The sequence below is a fragment of the Carassius gibelio genome, chromosome A16 (genome assembly GCF_023724105.1).
Source record: "Carassius gibelio isolate Cgi1373 ecotype wild population from Czech Republic chromosome A16, carGib1.2-hapl.c, whole genome shotgun sequence".
In the NCBI taxonomy this organism is placed as follows: domain Eukaryota; kingdom Metazoa; phylum Chordata; class Actinopteri; order Cypriniformes; family Cyprinidae; genus Carassius; species Carassius gibelio.
In genome coordinates, this window is record NC_068386.1 from 18,982,371 (window position 1) to 18,999,065 (window position 16,695).

The window sequence follows — 16,695 nt, forward strand, 5'->3', positions numbered from 1 at the left end:
TGGGATTTTGAGTGCTGTTTAAACAAGCGTGAGTTCTGCCTTTAGTTACAGTCTGTTGCTGTAGATCTAGTTCATCGTCAAACAAGACGTATTTTTCCTGATAAGCCTCAGTCAACTGTCCTGTTCGACGAAGAGTGTATCCTGAAAGTAAACTGCACATGTTTAGTTGCTGATCAGCAGTTTCTCACTGAGCTGTCTGAACATGCCTAGCTTAGTTGCTGACCACAGATCATTTGAAAACCACCAAGGCAATCATACTTTTTCCCACAGTTTTATTCATATTACTGTGTATATGTAAAGCATTAGATGCACTAATAATGTTTTTGTCATGATAACTATTAGATGTGTTAGGTCATCCATATAATTATGAAATAAAAAAAGATCCCACCTGTTTCAAATTATTGTTTGTTTATTGCTAGACATATGCAAAATTCCACAAATCAAGAGTTTTCTCTTCTGTTTGACTAAACAGTCTCTTAAGTCTCTTAAGCACTTATTTTCACTGACAAATTGCTTGAAAAAGACAAAAGAAGAAACAGATTGTAAGAGTTTTAGGCCCTATTTTGTGCATATTTATTGGAAAATGACAACTGTATTTCATTCTCAAGCAGAGTTTGACTAGATTCTTATCATAGTTTACGTTATGCATTTGAATTTCAGGTTTTCACATGACGTGACAATTTAAATTCTTATATCCGATTTGTATTGATAACAAAATAATTTAAGTGCACTCGTTTTTGTAAGATGTGTTTTGGTATTGCATATACATAATTATCTTGCAATGGGGCTTTGGGAAAGACTATTAGTTAGCTAACTGACTAAAGCGATGAAGCTAGCACTTCTTTTAGGGTTTCAGAATATCCTTTGTCTTTTTAATTATATTAGAAATGTCTTATCAGTTTATTGCAGTCTTCCCAAATAAGTCCTTTCTCGCCTGTCCTACATTAGAACATGCTTGAGGATGGTTGATCATTTCTCCTAACCTTTGTCCGGGGTATTTCATTGATTGTGTCAGTTTTGTTTAGATGATTATGTTATACTCGTTTGCATTCAGATAAAAGCACACTCTGAAGTTAAGTTTGTTCAGGTGATTCAATATGAGGACAGGAAACTATTTATAACAGCATATACAATCCAAAATGATCAATTAAACTCAAGCATTTTCGAAATGCTTCATATTTCGAAATATGCTTCCAATATTGCTTAATCATCACTTAAACTATTTTGATTTTAAATTAAAGAAAGGTTTATACCAAAAATATAAAAAACGAAACATACTTTGAAAGGCTTTGCACAAAAAGAGCAAAAAATATCTAAAAGGAGCATATTATTAAAGTTTAAAAACATGCATTGTTCAGGGTGTCCAATTTATCTTTCGTAATGTGCAAATGTGTCATCTGCGCTCCACTGTTTTTTTACAGCTTTTTCTGAGAACATTCTGTGTTACGTAAGCTGTTGATGACATTACTGTGTATGGACACACTCCTACTTGTTCGCCCCTCCCCCTTCGATCTCACCCTTTCTTGTGTCTTTACCTGAGAAAACAGTCACACCCAGCGTCTTCAACTCCACCAATCACAGCACAGATGTGTTCACTTCCTGTTTCTGTGAGAGAGAAGCATGCAGTGCCAGTGAGGGTGAGGTGAGTGAAAGGCTGAATTAACTGGAGCAAGCTATATCGCAATCACTGTGGGTCTATTGAGTTCCTGAGAAGTGAAGAAAAGCTGCGTGTGAGCTTGAACAGACGGTAACTTTTGGACTCCTCTTAAAGAAAGTGCTGGAGGGGGAAAGTAAAAGGAAAACAGAAACAGAAGGAGGGGAGGAAGATAAGTGTCAATCTGTTCAAACTTGTTTGGGAATTTGAGAAGGGCGGGAGGAGGAGGGGACGAAAGAGAGAGAGAGAGGAACACTGTGAGAATCTTTTTTTCTTACATGAACACATTAAGTAGGACAGAGGCAAGCTGGATAATTAAGTCAGTGTTTTCAGTAGAGCATTTGTCTCACTAAACTTTGGTTCTCTTAATGGGCAAACACTGATATGTGGGATGTCTGAGAGTTGTGCAGTTCCTGCCAGCTTCACTTTGTCAATAAAGCAAAGAAAAACTTGGAAAAAGACAGAGAAGCGTCCCCCAAGACACTTTTCAGGTGAGTCCTCTGCATTATTCCCCAAACTTTTCATTCTTTCCTTTTTGATTTAACTTTAGTAAAAAACAAACAATTCTTGTAAACAAACATGTCCACGTAATAGGCAAATATTGCCATTGTCATGCTTGAGAATATATTTCTGTTTAAGTTATTCACCGCAGTCGTTTTCTACTGAATTTGGTCATGTTAATTTGTTGTGCGTCATGATTCACTACATCTTGACACGAGTCAGCTACGTTGAAGACTTGCCCCTTAATAGTGCTTCCTTAGTGCTTTGGCTATTCATTGGCATGAATTACTTGAAGTGCCTCTGAACACAAAACAAGAATAGTGCAGGGCAGAGGTTGGTTGAACTGCATTCTTGAACTGAACTTTTTATTTTGCTGAACTGACAACTATCAACTGTATATGCATGTATATATAAGTATGTTATAGTATGCCAGTTCTGTCATGAATTTTAAGAGTAGTAGATAAATAAATAATAATAATAATGGCAATGTGTATTATGCATACCAGAAAATTTGACTGAATATAAAGTGACATGTTTGACGAACAGTATATTTGTCTTGTGTTGCTATAATTTATCTGGTGGAGTATAGTGCAAGAAACACCAAGGTCATGACTTCAATTGTCTGAGAATAAAAATCTGATAAAATGTATACTTTGAATCCATCCAAGTCACTTCAGATAAGCTATACTGCCAAATTAATTAATGGTAGACATTTGACTTTGACACATTGAGAGAGAGAGAGAGAGAGAGAGAGAGAGAGAGAGAGAGAGAGAGAGAGAGAGAACGTTAGTCACACTTGTCTAGGCTGCGAAGACATATACCTGACATGTTTCAACAAGATACTCCACAGTTTTAAAGATTTTCCAGAATATGTTTGACAGCTTTCCTCTTTGGAATATGAATTTTATATTGTTGCTTTATTTGTTGATTTCCTTTATAGGTTATCTATGTTGCCATGGAAACCAGTCAAATTAATCAGGCCATCCAATACACTGTGCAGGTACAGTCCTCTTAAGGCGCACCAGGTTGTCAATCAAGTGCAAACTGTTATCTTGAGGTAATTGGTCAAGGGGACCTAGGTGAAGAAGAGACTGGAAACACTAAAAGATGGACAGAACAAGAGAAAAAGAAGTGGAACCAGACTCATGTGATGGGATTAGGGAGAGGGTGAGATTTCTTGCAACCAGAAAAAGAGATGGAGAGATGGACTGGAAAGAAAGACAGAGGCGGAGAAATGGAGATCGACATGTAAATGGAAGCTCATCGATGTCAGAGCAGGCTGAATATGGAGGTGAAGACAATGAAAGGAGAAAAGGGGACACTTTTCCTAGGATGACAAAACCAACCAGAGTGAGAGACAGAAGGATACCTAATCCAGATTATGAAAGAGAATGTGATATGGGAAAACCGAAGGACATGGTGTATAAAAATGAAAGAGATAAGGAAAGGAGGTGTTACGGAGACATGGACATGCAGGGTGAAAGAGAAATTGCGAGATACAGGCAGGAGTTGAGGAAAAATGAAATGAAAAGGCTTATAAAGGAGGAGCCAGATAGACCGAGGGAACGAGTGAAGGAGTTTGATTCAGGAATGAGAGGAAGAAGGAGAGAAAGTTATCCAGGGGTCAGTGACCTTCCAGGCATGAGGGAAAGAGAGACAGACAGAGACAGACATCAACAAAGAGACAGAGAGGGCAGATATTATCCTCGACTCATGGAAAGAGGGACAGACAACTTTTCAGATAAGGAAAAGAGGACTGAAAGACAGAGAGAAGGAGAGAGAACTGAGAGACAGAGAGAGGGAGAAAGATCTAGGAAAAGAGATACAAAAAGCGAAGGAGACAGTGATGGAGACAGGGGTAAGGAAAGGAAGAGAGAAGAAGATGCTAAACATAGACACAAACACTACAAGAGTGAAGGAGACAGTGACGCAGAGCAAAGGCTAGACAGAGTTAGAGAGAGAGACAGATGTAGAGAGAGAGAGTCCGAGGGATGGCGAGACATGGCACTGCCCAGAGAAAGAGATTATCGGGAGAAAGGTTATCATGATCCAAAATGGGTCAATTTGGATCGACTCAGAGAGACAGATAAACCAAGAGACAGAACGAGAGACTCCAAAGAGAAAAGAACAGACAGAGATGCTTACTTATTCGCAACTGAAAGAGAAAGGTATAGAGATAGAGAAAGGATAAGAGAGAGGTATAGGTATACTGAAAGAGAGATTGACGAGAGGGAGAGGTGGAGGAAAGACAGAGTGACAAAGTGTGGACACAGTAGTGGAGAGCTGATTTCAGGAACTGATATTGAGAGTGAAAAAAGGAGGGCAATGAGAGATAAACTTGAGGACAGAGACAGAGAAAACACATATGAGACTGATATAGAAAGATTGAAGGGAAGAACTAAGGAAGAGCAGGAAGTAATGAATAAACTGAAGGAAGGAGAGAAGAGTGAAATCTTTGCTGCCGAGGAAGCAGTTACAAAGAAACCTAAAAACTGGATAAGGCAAATGTGGCTGGAACCTCGTAGTGAGAAAAAAGAATCAGGGAACTCAGAGAGAGAGATAGCAAGAGAGAGATACATTCAAAGATACACAGAGAGCATGATAACTAGAAATGAAGAAGAGCCTAAGTTAAGCAAAGCAAGCAAGAGCAAAATTATTGAGGATAAGTATAGAGAACTTGAGAGGGCTGGGGAGTTTTTGTTGGAAGAGGACATGACTTCTGATAAAGAGGACATGGATCCAGAGTGGCAGGTGAACAGAGAGAATGTGGCCAATAACATGGAAGATAATGACAGAGATGAACCGATAAGCAACAATAGATATGACTACTTGGAGGATGTTAAAGGAAGTGAGGGAGAGTCAGAAGCAGAGAAGAAAAGAAAGATGGCAGTAGATGATGGATTTGTAACGGTCTCCAGAGGAGGGGATGGAGAGGAAGAGGATTCTGAAGACTGCAAAGAATTCTGGGAAGGTGGAGTTCCCGAAACGGTCTCTGGACCCTCAGTAAATGTTCATGACAGAGAAATTGGGGCAGATGAAGAAATGGAAAACCAAACAATGAATGAAAGCGCAGATTGTATGGCTCCAAAAGGACCCGTAAGAGTCTTTTGTGTGATTGGTCAGACCCTTCCCAATTCACAAACCAAAGAGAATTCATATATACATCCCACTGTTGAAGAGGCAGCCGATCAGCATTCAGGTCATAACATGGACAACCAAGGAGAAATATGCACTGTAAATGTAAATGAAGCATTTAAAAGGGTTGAACATTGTGAGCAGGACATTGAAAGAGTGATGGATGACCTCAGTCTTTCTTCTAATGAGGAAAAAGGGGAGGGTGCAGGAAGTAATGACCAGGCAACAGAGGGTGTAACATCACTGGAAGGCCAAATGATTCCTCCTAGTGAGCGATCAGAACAAGAAAACCAAATTTTTCTACCAGAGCCTTTTGAAACTTCAGGTCCATGCAAGGATAATGGTCATGGGGCTACAGAGACTCATAGTGAAGCCACGATGCAAAGAGGAGAAGAAGAACCTACCGGAGACACGGTGGAGTATTTAGGTTTAGATGACTCATGGGGCACTCCTGGGGAACGAAAGCGATGCTCTACTGCCCCTCACCTTCAATGGGCCAAGAACGTGGTGAGCGAGATCCTGGGTCAAAAGTCAGCGGACACAGAAAATACAAGAGGTAGTGTGACACACATAGACATTCAAACCAACACACAAACAGGGGGTGCAAGAGAAATGGACAAATCAAGGAAAGAGGAAGAAATAAATGAGGGAGGAGAAGAACAGCAGAGAGGGATAGAGAGAGAGTTGAATGAGAAATGTGACTGGCTGGATCCTAGTTCTAACCAGCACAACCAGGCTTCCTCAGAAGGAGAGGCAGAGGAGATGGTAGTAGAAGTATCTAAGAATAAAGATAGTATTGAGAAGGTTGTTCTAAGCTCTAGTAGTTTTCATGATTTGGGGAATGAAGCTCGCATGAGGAGGCGAGGGTTCCGAAAGTCAGCGGAAAAAAACAAAGAAGAGGAAGAGGAAGAGGATGAGGAAGAGGGAGAAGGAGCTGGAAGGGATCGAAGGACAAGAATATTCAACAACTCAGGTGAGAGGAGGACTAATATAGGAAGGTTAAATCGGACTTTTTTTTTTTTTGCTCCCCTAAGTTCCACTCTCGTGATAAGAGAACTAAATGTGTCTTGAGAGATCTATTGAACCTGTCCAATCAAAGTTAAAATGCCAGTGGTGTAATGTCATGTAGAGAGTCTGAATGTGCTTATGCAAGAATGTACACAGAATTCCATGAGTCATCTTCCCCTATATAAGTGTCAATATGGGTGTTAAAATGGTTTATTTTCTTGTTATGCAATTGAGATGCATCATTATCTCCAGGGTATCCAGGACTGTAATACATGTTTTTGAATAGTACATGGATGAAAAGTTCTACCCTACAATTTTTTCCTTGTTGAATATGCTTTATGTTCAAGTTGATTGTTTAAATTCTCCATAGACACTAAAGAATGAAGAGAGCATGAAACATCCCAGCAATTTTTATTGTTTTGCTTAAAAGTTGTCATTCATATCGACGGAGTTTAACATAATTAGTCAATGATAGATTTAACAACAAGAGATAAACATACTGTAAATGATATTATGGACAATCTTAAAATTATTTAATCAGTTTATTTACCCTTCTACAGTAATATATGATAGTAAATATTTTCATCCAAAAAAATAATCATTTTTAAGAGACCATTCTCAGGACTTTAAAGAAATGTGAAACCACACACACACAAAAAAGAAAAAAAGAAAGAAAAAAAACAGAAGACTTTTAGGTTCTCATACCACAGTAGTAACTAAAAATGTATTCCCCCAGCTTTTTGGTAGTCTTATTTTAATAGCTCGGAAGCTCCAGAGGGCTCCTGAGGATTCTTGTGGGGGTTGGAGTCATGACCCGCCGAAGACTCCTTAAACAGCACAATTTCTTGGAAGAGAGAGAATTTTGAGCTGCCAGATTTCCTTTGTTTCACCACCCATTCTTACTCATTCATAACCAGTCCTCCCCCAGCACATTTCCAAGTTGTTTTTTCATCATATTTTTAATTGCGTTAGGGTTATTATTTATTGCCACATTTTCTTCAGAGCTATTGCTAATTGCTCCACTCCCAGATATCTTACAGTCTAGTCTATCTTCTTATTTATCCACTGGAAAGCTTAAGGCACTTCTCTTGTGTACGGCTTGTGTATGGCGGTGTAGAATCATCCCCAAATGGTTTGCTTGATGATGTGCTACTTATCTTGGTTAAAGGAAGCTTAAGTTGTAAAAACAAAAAACATTGTGATGTGTGCTGATTTTGCTGTGTTTTGTTTGTATAGATGATAAAGAGGATACATTGTGTTTAACCAGGAGTGAAACGGATATAAGGTATGAAAACCAATATTCCAAAAAACGGTTTATAAACTTTTACTACAATAAAACCATGGTTAATTTTTGCAAGGGGTTCCATATTCAAAAACACAACCAAACCTTGTCTCCTCATTATAAATGTTTTCCATGTAAAGACATACATTTAACTTTTGAAATTTTAAAATCATGTATACACATCACATGACGACTCCAGATGTATTAACCTTAAAAAGAGCTGTTATTATTTTACATAATATATGTATATAATATATTGCTTTATACTGCAGGCACACTGCAAGGTTTAAAGTGACTGACATTTTAGACAGCTCAATTTATGCGCTATGATTCCAGTTTATAATTGCTAATATCTGAATTAATGGGTTTTTAGGACATTAATATAATTCAATTGAAAATTAAATTTGTTTTTAAGTTATATCTCCGATAAGGAGGTATATCTCAAAGAACAAAAAATGGGAAAGATAGCATGACGATAGCAAGCTTTTCAGTTTGACTTCATAATGTTTATATATTATATGCATTCAGTGACCACTGGCAGACTTACAAATGGCCATTATATCACAGATCTCATTCGCTCTCTCTCTCTCCTTCTTTCTTTTAGGATCCCTGGGAGGACAAAAAAGAGGAATTCTAAATTCTTTAGTAAGTCTTTGTATTATCTTTATCTGGAACACATTGCTGATCTTTGTACATGGCTATAACAGACAAAAAAGTTCTGTTTTAAAATGTTTAAAATTCATGAAAACATTACTAAGACAAATAAAATTCCCAGTTATAAAAATCCCCATTACACACACATACTTCTGTACACATGGTAGTGTACACAATATGCCTGTAAATATATGAAATACATGGTTCTTAATACATGGGTAGTTACAGCCCTGATGTGAGCAGGTAAAGTTTTGTCATTCCTGACTGTGCTTCTTCTAGTCCTTCAGGCACAGAACAGGTTTGTGCTTGCACATCACTCCGAACTGCAGATAAACAGCTGCAAATGCTCACTTGAAAATGCTTTTGTGGATGTTCATGCTTGCACATCTGATTTTTGCCCTGTTGATTCACTGACCTGCTGTACTTGTTTTTATTCCTTCTGACTTGATCTCTGTCTGACCTCTAGTAATTATCTCTAATTTAAAGATTTTCAACTGGCAGTAAGACTGGCTTAGCCTTTTTTCTGCCTTTTTCTGTTGTATGTAATGAGATATGATTTGATAGTTTAATTTTATTATTAACTATGGATTTTATGGTTAGTTTAATGTTATTTTAAAGTCATGCATAGTTAAAGGAAAACCATTTTTTATTGTCTTATTAAAGTTTTAAAGGAAAGTGATACACTATTTGTTGATCTTAATGCAAGGTCTACTTTTTTTTTTTTTTTAATCTTGCCAAATTATCCAGATGCCAGCATAGACAAATTGCACTTATCCTTAAAAACCATGAACAAAACTACCCTAGGTTAAAATTAAATACGGAATCACTTGCAGTGAGAGTAAACATGGTTGTTTTCTGTTTTTTGATTTTTTTGTGTGTGTGTGCAAATGATTGGTTGCTTATGTAGTTTATGCTAATATTAATTAATGCCATTGCTTGATATCAAATACATTTTTTTACTTTTGAGTTTTTTTATCCATGGTAAAATCTGAATCTGACTGTCTCTTTCTCTTGTAGACTCTCAGTTGTATCAGGAATACAGCGAGGTGGTCCAGAACAGAGAGATCCAGCTGTCTCATTCCGATTCTCTATCAATGAGTGCATCTTCCTCTCCAAATCATTCCCCTAAACTATCACGCAGACCTCTCCCACCTCTCCCTCAGGTCTTTCTACACCCCACTCTGTCCAACTCCTTTAAAAGTCTTGATGTGCCTCCGCAATCCGTAAACAGACCCCCGTCCCCTCGCCTGTCCATCTCTGCTTCCTCAACCTCACTATGGCAGGATCTCCTCGGAGTGAGGAACAGCCCAGACTTGGAGGAACTTACTGAGGATGAGAGGCGTCTGCAGGAGGTAGAATTATTATTCAGTTGTCCCCCACTTAACATTGCATACAACACCTACCTACCGCTTTTCTACTGGGGCTGGTGCCGGAGCTGGAGCTAGAGCTGGAGCCGATGAGCCGAGCTTGGCCAGGAGTGGTACTCATTCAGAACCAGCTCGTGTTTCCAGTGGCAGTGGATCTGGGCACCGGCCCAGGATTTTTTGAGTGGAAATGCGCAGACTGGTTCCCATTTGGGCTCTGGCTCTGGCACCAGCCCCGGTGGAAAAGGGGTAACAGTGAATGTCATTGTACTAAATAATAACATTTCAAACCAAGTGCCATTTATTTGAAATAAACCCGCTCAAGCTCACTTTTCAACCAAACATTTCACAATAATAAAACTTGAGAGGAACTATCATCTCCTACATCCACTAAAAAGTATGTTGATGAAAAAAAAATGAAGAAAAAAAAATCAGTAACGGTAGGATGCTTTGTGAAGTATAAAGATAATGCCAATTGTGAGAAAAGTCACTGTAAAGTCAAAATTAAACAAATTAATTAATGCAAGATTTAAAGTGAGATTTTGAGATAATTGGAAGATGTAAACAACGTGAGAGATAAAACTGCAGCTGAGAAAAATATATAGTCTCAGTTGCAGGTAACAGTCTCCACTGCAGGATTTGAAGTCTCATCTTTAGCTCGAAAGGAACACTGCAACATATATACTGTATTTTCCGGACTATAAGTGACACTTTTTTTCATAGTTTGGCTGGTCCTGCAACTTAAAGTCAGGTGCGACTTATTTATCAAAATTAATTTGACATGAACCAAGAGAAATAAACTAAGACAACTGAACCAATAGAAAACATTACCGTCTAGAGGGCGCTCTATGCTGCTCAGTGCTCCTGTAGTCTACATTGAAAACACAGAGCACCCTCTTGCGGTTGTACACGGTAATGTTTTCTCTTGGTTCTTGGTACTAAATGAATGCGGCTTATAGTCCAGTGCGACTTATATATGTTTTTTTCCTCGTGATGACGTATATTTGGACTGATGCGACTTATACTCAGGTGCGACTTATAGTCCGAAAAATACGGTAATTGCAATTTAGGTTGAGAACAGAAACCGGATTTGATGGTATGATTTGTCTTGCAATAAACAGATGTTGTGCTTCAAAAGATTTGCTTTTAGTAATAAGAACAGCTTCATGAAGAGTCTCTGTCTTTTTCAGGTGAGGTTTGAGGTCGTGACCTCTGAGGCATCATACTGCCGCAGTTTGGACATCGTAGTTGAGAACTTCGTCATGTCCAAACAGCTCAAAGTTATCCTGTCTTCACAAGACAAAAACTGGCTGTTCTCCAGGCTAAATGACGTTAGAGCCATCAGTCACAGGTTAGAATCATCAAACATACAGAGAATTACGAAAGAAAAATGCTGCTAACGCCATAAGAAATAACTTTAAGTTAGATATATGTATGAAATCTTCACATCCAATCATGTTCTGGTTTAGATTTGACAACATCATGGAGTCTTTCCTAAAACGACTTCTCTTAAATCTGAATTATGTCAATAACATATGCTTCTTTTCATTCAGTTTTCTGTCTAAGCTGGAGGAAGCAGTGGAGAAGGACATAATGCGCTTTACTGTCTGTGACATCATTATCAAACACTGTCCACGATTCCGAAATGTGTATGTGCCATACCTTACCAACCAATCATATCAGGACAAGACGTATCAAAGACTACTGTGAGTATTTGTCTGCACTCATCGGAAGCGGAAAAGTGCTTTTCCTATTTTATTTTTGTCCATATGATTTCTTTTCCATTCTCCCATCTCTCATAGGGAGGAGAGTCAAGAATTCCGCAGAGTTGTGGAAAATTTAGAGCGCAACCCGGTTTGTCAACGACTGCCTCTACGGTCTTTCCTCATTCTGCCATTTCAAAGAATCACACGCCTGAAATTGCTTGTGCAGGTACGGTCTTGCTCTGTCCTTTTCTGCCATGCACATTTGTTTAATGTCACATTCTCTAACTTTCCTTGAAGTTCTTCCCCTTGACTTCGACATCTGAAATTTGTGCCCTGCCTTCTTCATCTATGCTGGAGTGTTGGCCAATAGTATATTAACATGATATTAGATGTCACTCTCTCCTATCACAATGAATATAGATTGCATGCTGCATTTTAAAATGCTCTCTGTTCTCTCGTCTTTGTTGATAGAATATTGTAAAGAGAACTGCTCCAAAAACCAAGGATGAAGCACAGGCCATTAAGGCCATGAAACTACTTGAGAAGGTGAGACTTCTCTTTATGTATTTGGAGCAATGTAGTTATATCACCCAAATCTTGGAATGTCACCCACGCATTGGAATTTCTTATCAGTTTTCACTCTCACCGCTGTCCAATGTTTCCTTGCTTCTTAACAGATGATCCAGGACAGTAATGAAAGTATCTCTCAAATGAAGAACATTGAGTCACTTGTGACCCTCAATGCCAAAGTTGACTTTGAGTGCAGGGTGAGCATGACTAATTTATACTGTATGCCATCTAAATAATAATCAAAATGTATAATGACTTATTTTGTGTCTCTTAGACTCTTCCGTTGATCAGCCAGTCCCGCAGACTGGTACGAGAGGGACCTGTGACTGAACTAAGAGACTTTTCTATAAAAGACAGGGAAGAAGAGAGGAATGTTTATATGCACCTTTTCAATGACTATCTCCTGGTCTCTTTGCGGAAAGAGTATGTTTGGCTCTCTTTACGTCCATCGTTGAGAAAAACCTGATTGTATTTATTATTTATTTAATGTAAATGATCCTATGTTTTATGGTGCGATTAAAGCATAACTTCCTGTTTTGCAGAGGGGGTAGGTTTACAGTTATCGACCATGCACCTGTGTCCGAGCTGCGGGTTGAGAACTGCAAGTTCAAACTGCATTCCTTAAAAAGAAACCTGTTCCATCTGCACATGCCACAAAAAGCCCTGCTCTTGCGGACAGATACACAGTAAGTATGTCATTGTGTATGTGTAAATATGAGTCAAAAGCTGTTCATCTTGTAAACATGCAATGGCTGTAGGGCGAGCCACCTTCCAACAGAGTTTAACTCTAGTCTTAATTAAACACACTTGGACTAGCTTTTGAGTATCATTAGAAACTTCCAGGCAGGTGTGTTGGAGCTAAACTCTGCAGGACATTGGCTCTCCAGGAGCCGGATTGGACACCCCTGATGTAGTGTTTTCCCATTTACAAGATTTTAACAGCACAGATTGATTTCAGCCACTCAGTCTAATGTTTTGCAGTCTGGTTGTGCAGAATAGTGTGTTAAATGAATCTATACCCATCTCTCATTTTGCATCATCTCTCAGAGCCAATAAACTGCGCTGGATCTCAGCACTCTCTCGACCTTATCCTGAGATCGACTTCAGTGAAGTTCAGGGTAAGAGCACTTCCTGCTTTAAAAGGATCTGTAGAGTCAAAGTAAATATTCTAATGCTCATCATTTAAAATGTTCTCTTGTTCCATCTGCAGACTTTCCACAAATGCAGTGCATCAGAGCCTTTGTTGCACAGCAGCCAGATGAGCTAAGTTTAGAGAAAGCTGATGTTCTATTAGTTCACCAGCAGAGTACTGATGGTGAGTTAAGCCCAATCACATGAACACAAGGAAAGACAGAATTTATTGATTTATATCGTAATACATGAGGTCACTTCAGTTTTGTTAATCTATTACTTTTCCTATTTAATTTTTAACAAAAAACATTGGTAAATTATCAATTTTCAAAATCAATTATCACCTTTCCAACGATATATATATATAGTTTGTCATGATTAGATTAAGATTGAATTGTAATATAGTGAAGTACACGTAGACATCCCTTCAAGGGGACGGGTGACGGTTAACAGGTTTTAATCACTTACCCCCATGTCGTTCCAAACCTATAAAAGCTTTGTTTGTCTTCGGAAAACAATTTCCGAAATTTTGGATGAAAACTGGGAGGCTTATGGCTGTCCCATAGACTGCCAAGTAAGTTACACTGTCGAAGTCCAGAATAGTCCATCTGCTATCAGCGGATCAACCGTAATGTTAAGCGACGAGAATATTTTTTTGTATGCAAATAAAACAAAAATAACAACTTTATTCAACAATTCCTTTGTCAACAGTCTCCTCTTTGTCTCTCTCACATCACTCAAACAGCCTAAGCTCTTCTGTGTCAGCCGCACCACAAGGATGTGCTGTTTTCTTTCAAATCAGAGCATAAATGCATATAGAAACAGCGCATCCTTGTGGCGTGGCTCACAGTTTGAGTGATGTGGAGAGACACAGAAGAGACTGCTGACAAAGGAATTGTTTAGTAAAGTCGATAAATCTTCTGTTTATTCAGCTGCAGCGATTAAGCATTTCCTGGATTTCTTCTTCGGGCATATTTGGATTTTCAGCGCGAGAGCATCCTCTGGTCTTTGAAAGGATATTTACTGCTGTTCACAAAACCGTGCTTCACTGGAAGATATGCATGACTATCTCTGCTTCTGTCGAATCACGATTTATTGCCTTTGCAATTAATTGTGCAGTCCTAGTGGTCGTTTTTCTTGATAAAGTGACATCAACTACTGGCCTAGCAGGCATTATACAGCATTTTTAGTCCTGATCACAGACTCGTGTAAACGGGCAATAGTTTTGACAACATTCATGCCCTTATGTGAACCTTTTCCAGAATGCAAAGGAAAAACTTATTTTTCGTTTTTAATACAGTCATTGTGTAAATGTAAAATGTGTAAAAAGTCTGTGTTTATCAACCTTGGTCCTCAGTAACCCAAGAAGAACATAATATCAGGTGTTTGAGTATCTACTAGTGCACTAAAGAGTTGAATCAAGCATGTTTGATTAGGGAGACCTAAAAAATGTTCAGCGTTGGGAGTTTTCCAGGACCAGGATCGGGAATCCCTGTTCTAGGTCTGTAGCCAAACCTGCAACTGGAGGGCCACATTCTTGTTCCAACACACTTCCCTGGAAGTTGCTTGTGACCCTGAATGCCTAGATTAGCTAGTTGTGGTATTTGTAATTAGGGCTGGAGCTAAATTCTGGTGGAAGGTGACCCTCCAGTAGCAGGATTGGACAATACCAATTTAGGATGTATGCCAATAGTCTGAATCGGTTGGATTTGGCTCTGAATCAAGACTTTTTGTCACTTGCCTTGAGGGTTCTTCTGTCATCAGATGTCAAATTCATGTGACTCTTTCAAGGTTAAGAACAATTCGGTTATTAAGTGATGACGTAAGAAGCGCTGTTTCCGGGTCCAAGCCTCAACTCGCTTCACTTGAGAATACGACCTCAGCAGCCGTTTATGAGCTCTGTTTATTCATATTAATAATTTAAGCTAAACGCTTTCAAACGTACGTTATACACTACAGTTTCTGTGCTCACAGCGTCCCAAACACGAATAATTTTTATATGTTTTTATTTATATTTATATCTGGGACTTCGGTATGGAGTTAAAGGTTAAGATTATAACTCTTTTCGCTAGTATTCTATCACATTGTGATTTTTATATTAGCACCTTTTGTTGTTTTCTCGTGGTAACTGATAGAGCGTTTGGACAGGGAAGCGCTGCTACGTGACGTCAGACTTAACAAGCGAATATTCCGGCTGGATGTTCCAGCTACACCTGAATAGACTCTGTATTCATTATTTGAACCAGTATTATTAACAATGCACACATAGAGGTTTTTTAAGATTGATAACCATGCTACCATGACTAGGGCATTTCACTCCTAGTTGGCAAAGTTTATGTAAACAGACATATTTTCCCACATACTGTATAGAGTTGTATTACTAATTAAGTTTCCTTATAGTACTGATAAATGAACTCTACTAGTTAGCAAATGTCTCTAAGCAACAAGTTCCTAGTAGATACTAATGCTGTTATGTCACAAGCTGAATTCAAGAATTGCTAATGGATGTTTTGACAACTTTAGGGCAAAAACTCATTCAAGATTCTCTTCTTTTTATTCAGGTTGGGTGGAAGGGACTCGTCTGTCAGACAGACAACGTGGTTGGGCCCCAGTGTCTCACCTGGAGACAATAGTCAGTGACAAAGCAAGAAAGCGCAACCTGCTGGACACTGTGAAAATTGCTACAGCGGCAATGTGAAGCGATCAATGTTCTCAAGTGGACTTTTTCAACCACTATTTTTTAGTATTACTTTAAAGTCTTATGCAAAAAGGTCTTCAAGAACTTCAAGGGTTTATGTCTTAACTTCATGGGAAGTTTCTATTTATTTTGTGTGTACACCTAAGCTGATAAGGGTGATGTGGGTGTTATGGCCTCGCCCATGTCAGGGTACTACTCCACACCCTGCGAAAGAGTCTGGTAAGATGCTGTATTAAGGCAACTGAACTCTTTAGATATCCCATGGACAAAAATGGACCTTGCAATTTGTGCAAATACAGCCTGCTCCAACTGAGCTTCCATGCACCTTCCATAGTTTTTATATAAGACTCTTTTATGAATTGGAAGTGGGGAGTCACTCCTGGGCAGAAGTATGGACTACAGTTTGTTGTCCTTATAATGAGCTGAGGAACCAAGAAATCTGGATATAGGACACCTGCAGCAAAACTACGTGTTCTGTGTTATATATAAACATCAGGTCCCGTGGGAATTCCGTTTGAAGAGGAGATATTGTTGTGCACCAGGACACACGATGCAAAGGACAAAACTATTACCAATTCGCAAAAACTTGGACTTTAACACAGTGCAAATTTTATTTAGGATCATGAATTAAGGATGGCGACTTTATAAGACCAAAAGGTTTACAATACCCAAGGTTGTCTACAATGTACATAATGTAGGTTTTTAACATAAAAGCTAAAAGTATTGTTTTCATGGAATAATTCCATCTCTGCTTATAACTGTAATTTGCCTTCAAAATAAACAGATAGTTAGTTTACTGAAAGAACATTTAATGGTTTAGCAGATAGGGTTTTTAGTTTTATCAAGAGCACTTTTACTGTAGGAATTATGGGAAGGCCATTAGGTAGCAAGACCTTAAAAAACAAGAATCAGAATGAAAGCGTAAAGTGGCACAGGATTTCATAAGTGTTTCTTTCAGTATGACAAAAAAGACCAGACTATAAACAGCTTCT

General features: G+C 38.6%; 1 protein-coding gene across 2 annotated transcripts; it reads left to right on the plus strand.

Annotated features, from left to right (window-relative positions):
* Positions 1-1,562: 1,562 nt before the first annotated feature.
* LOC128030836 (zinc finger CCCH domain-containing protein 13) lies at positions 1,563-16,499 on the plus strand. Of its 2 annotated transcripts, none has more exons than XM_052618867.1 (15): positions 1,563-2,145; positions 3,096-6,263; positions 7,535-7,583; positions 8,185-8,225; positions 9,252-9,586; positions 10,789-10,949; positions 11,152-11,304; positions 11,401-11,530; positions 11,776-11,850; positions 11,982-12,071; positions 12,149-12,297; positions 12,417-12,560; positions 12,922-12,992; positions 13,085-13,189; positions 15,567-16,499. In XM_052618867.1, the coding sequence occupies exons 2-15, from the start codon at positions 3,263-3,265 to the stop codon at positions 15,701-15,703; spliced, it is 4,641 nt and encodes a 1,546-aa protein (XP_052474827.1). In that variant the 5' UTR covers positions 1,563-2,145; positions 3,096-3,262; the 3' UTR covers positions 15,704-16,499. The 2 variants fall into 2 exon arrangements, with proteins under 2 accessions (XP_052474827.1, XP_052474828.1); XM_052618868.1 differs by having other exon boundaries at positions 3,096-5,846.
* The last annotated feature ends 196 nt before the right edge of the window (positions 16,500-16,695 follow it).

Coding starts and splice junctions, on each gene's coding strand:
- LOC128030836 (XM_052618867.1), top strand. CDS start 3,263: ATGGACAGAACAAGAGAAAAAGAAGTGGAACCAGACTCATGTGATGGG. Junction 8,226..9,251: donor GAGGAATTCTAAATTCTTTA/GTAAGTCTTTGT, acceptor TTTCTCTTGTAG/ACTCTCAGTTGTATCAGGAA. Junction 11,851..11,981: donor CCATGAAACTACTTGAGAAG/GTGAGACTTCTC, acceptor GCTTCTTAACAG/ATGATCCAGGACAGTAATGA.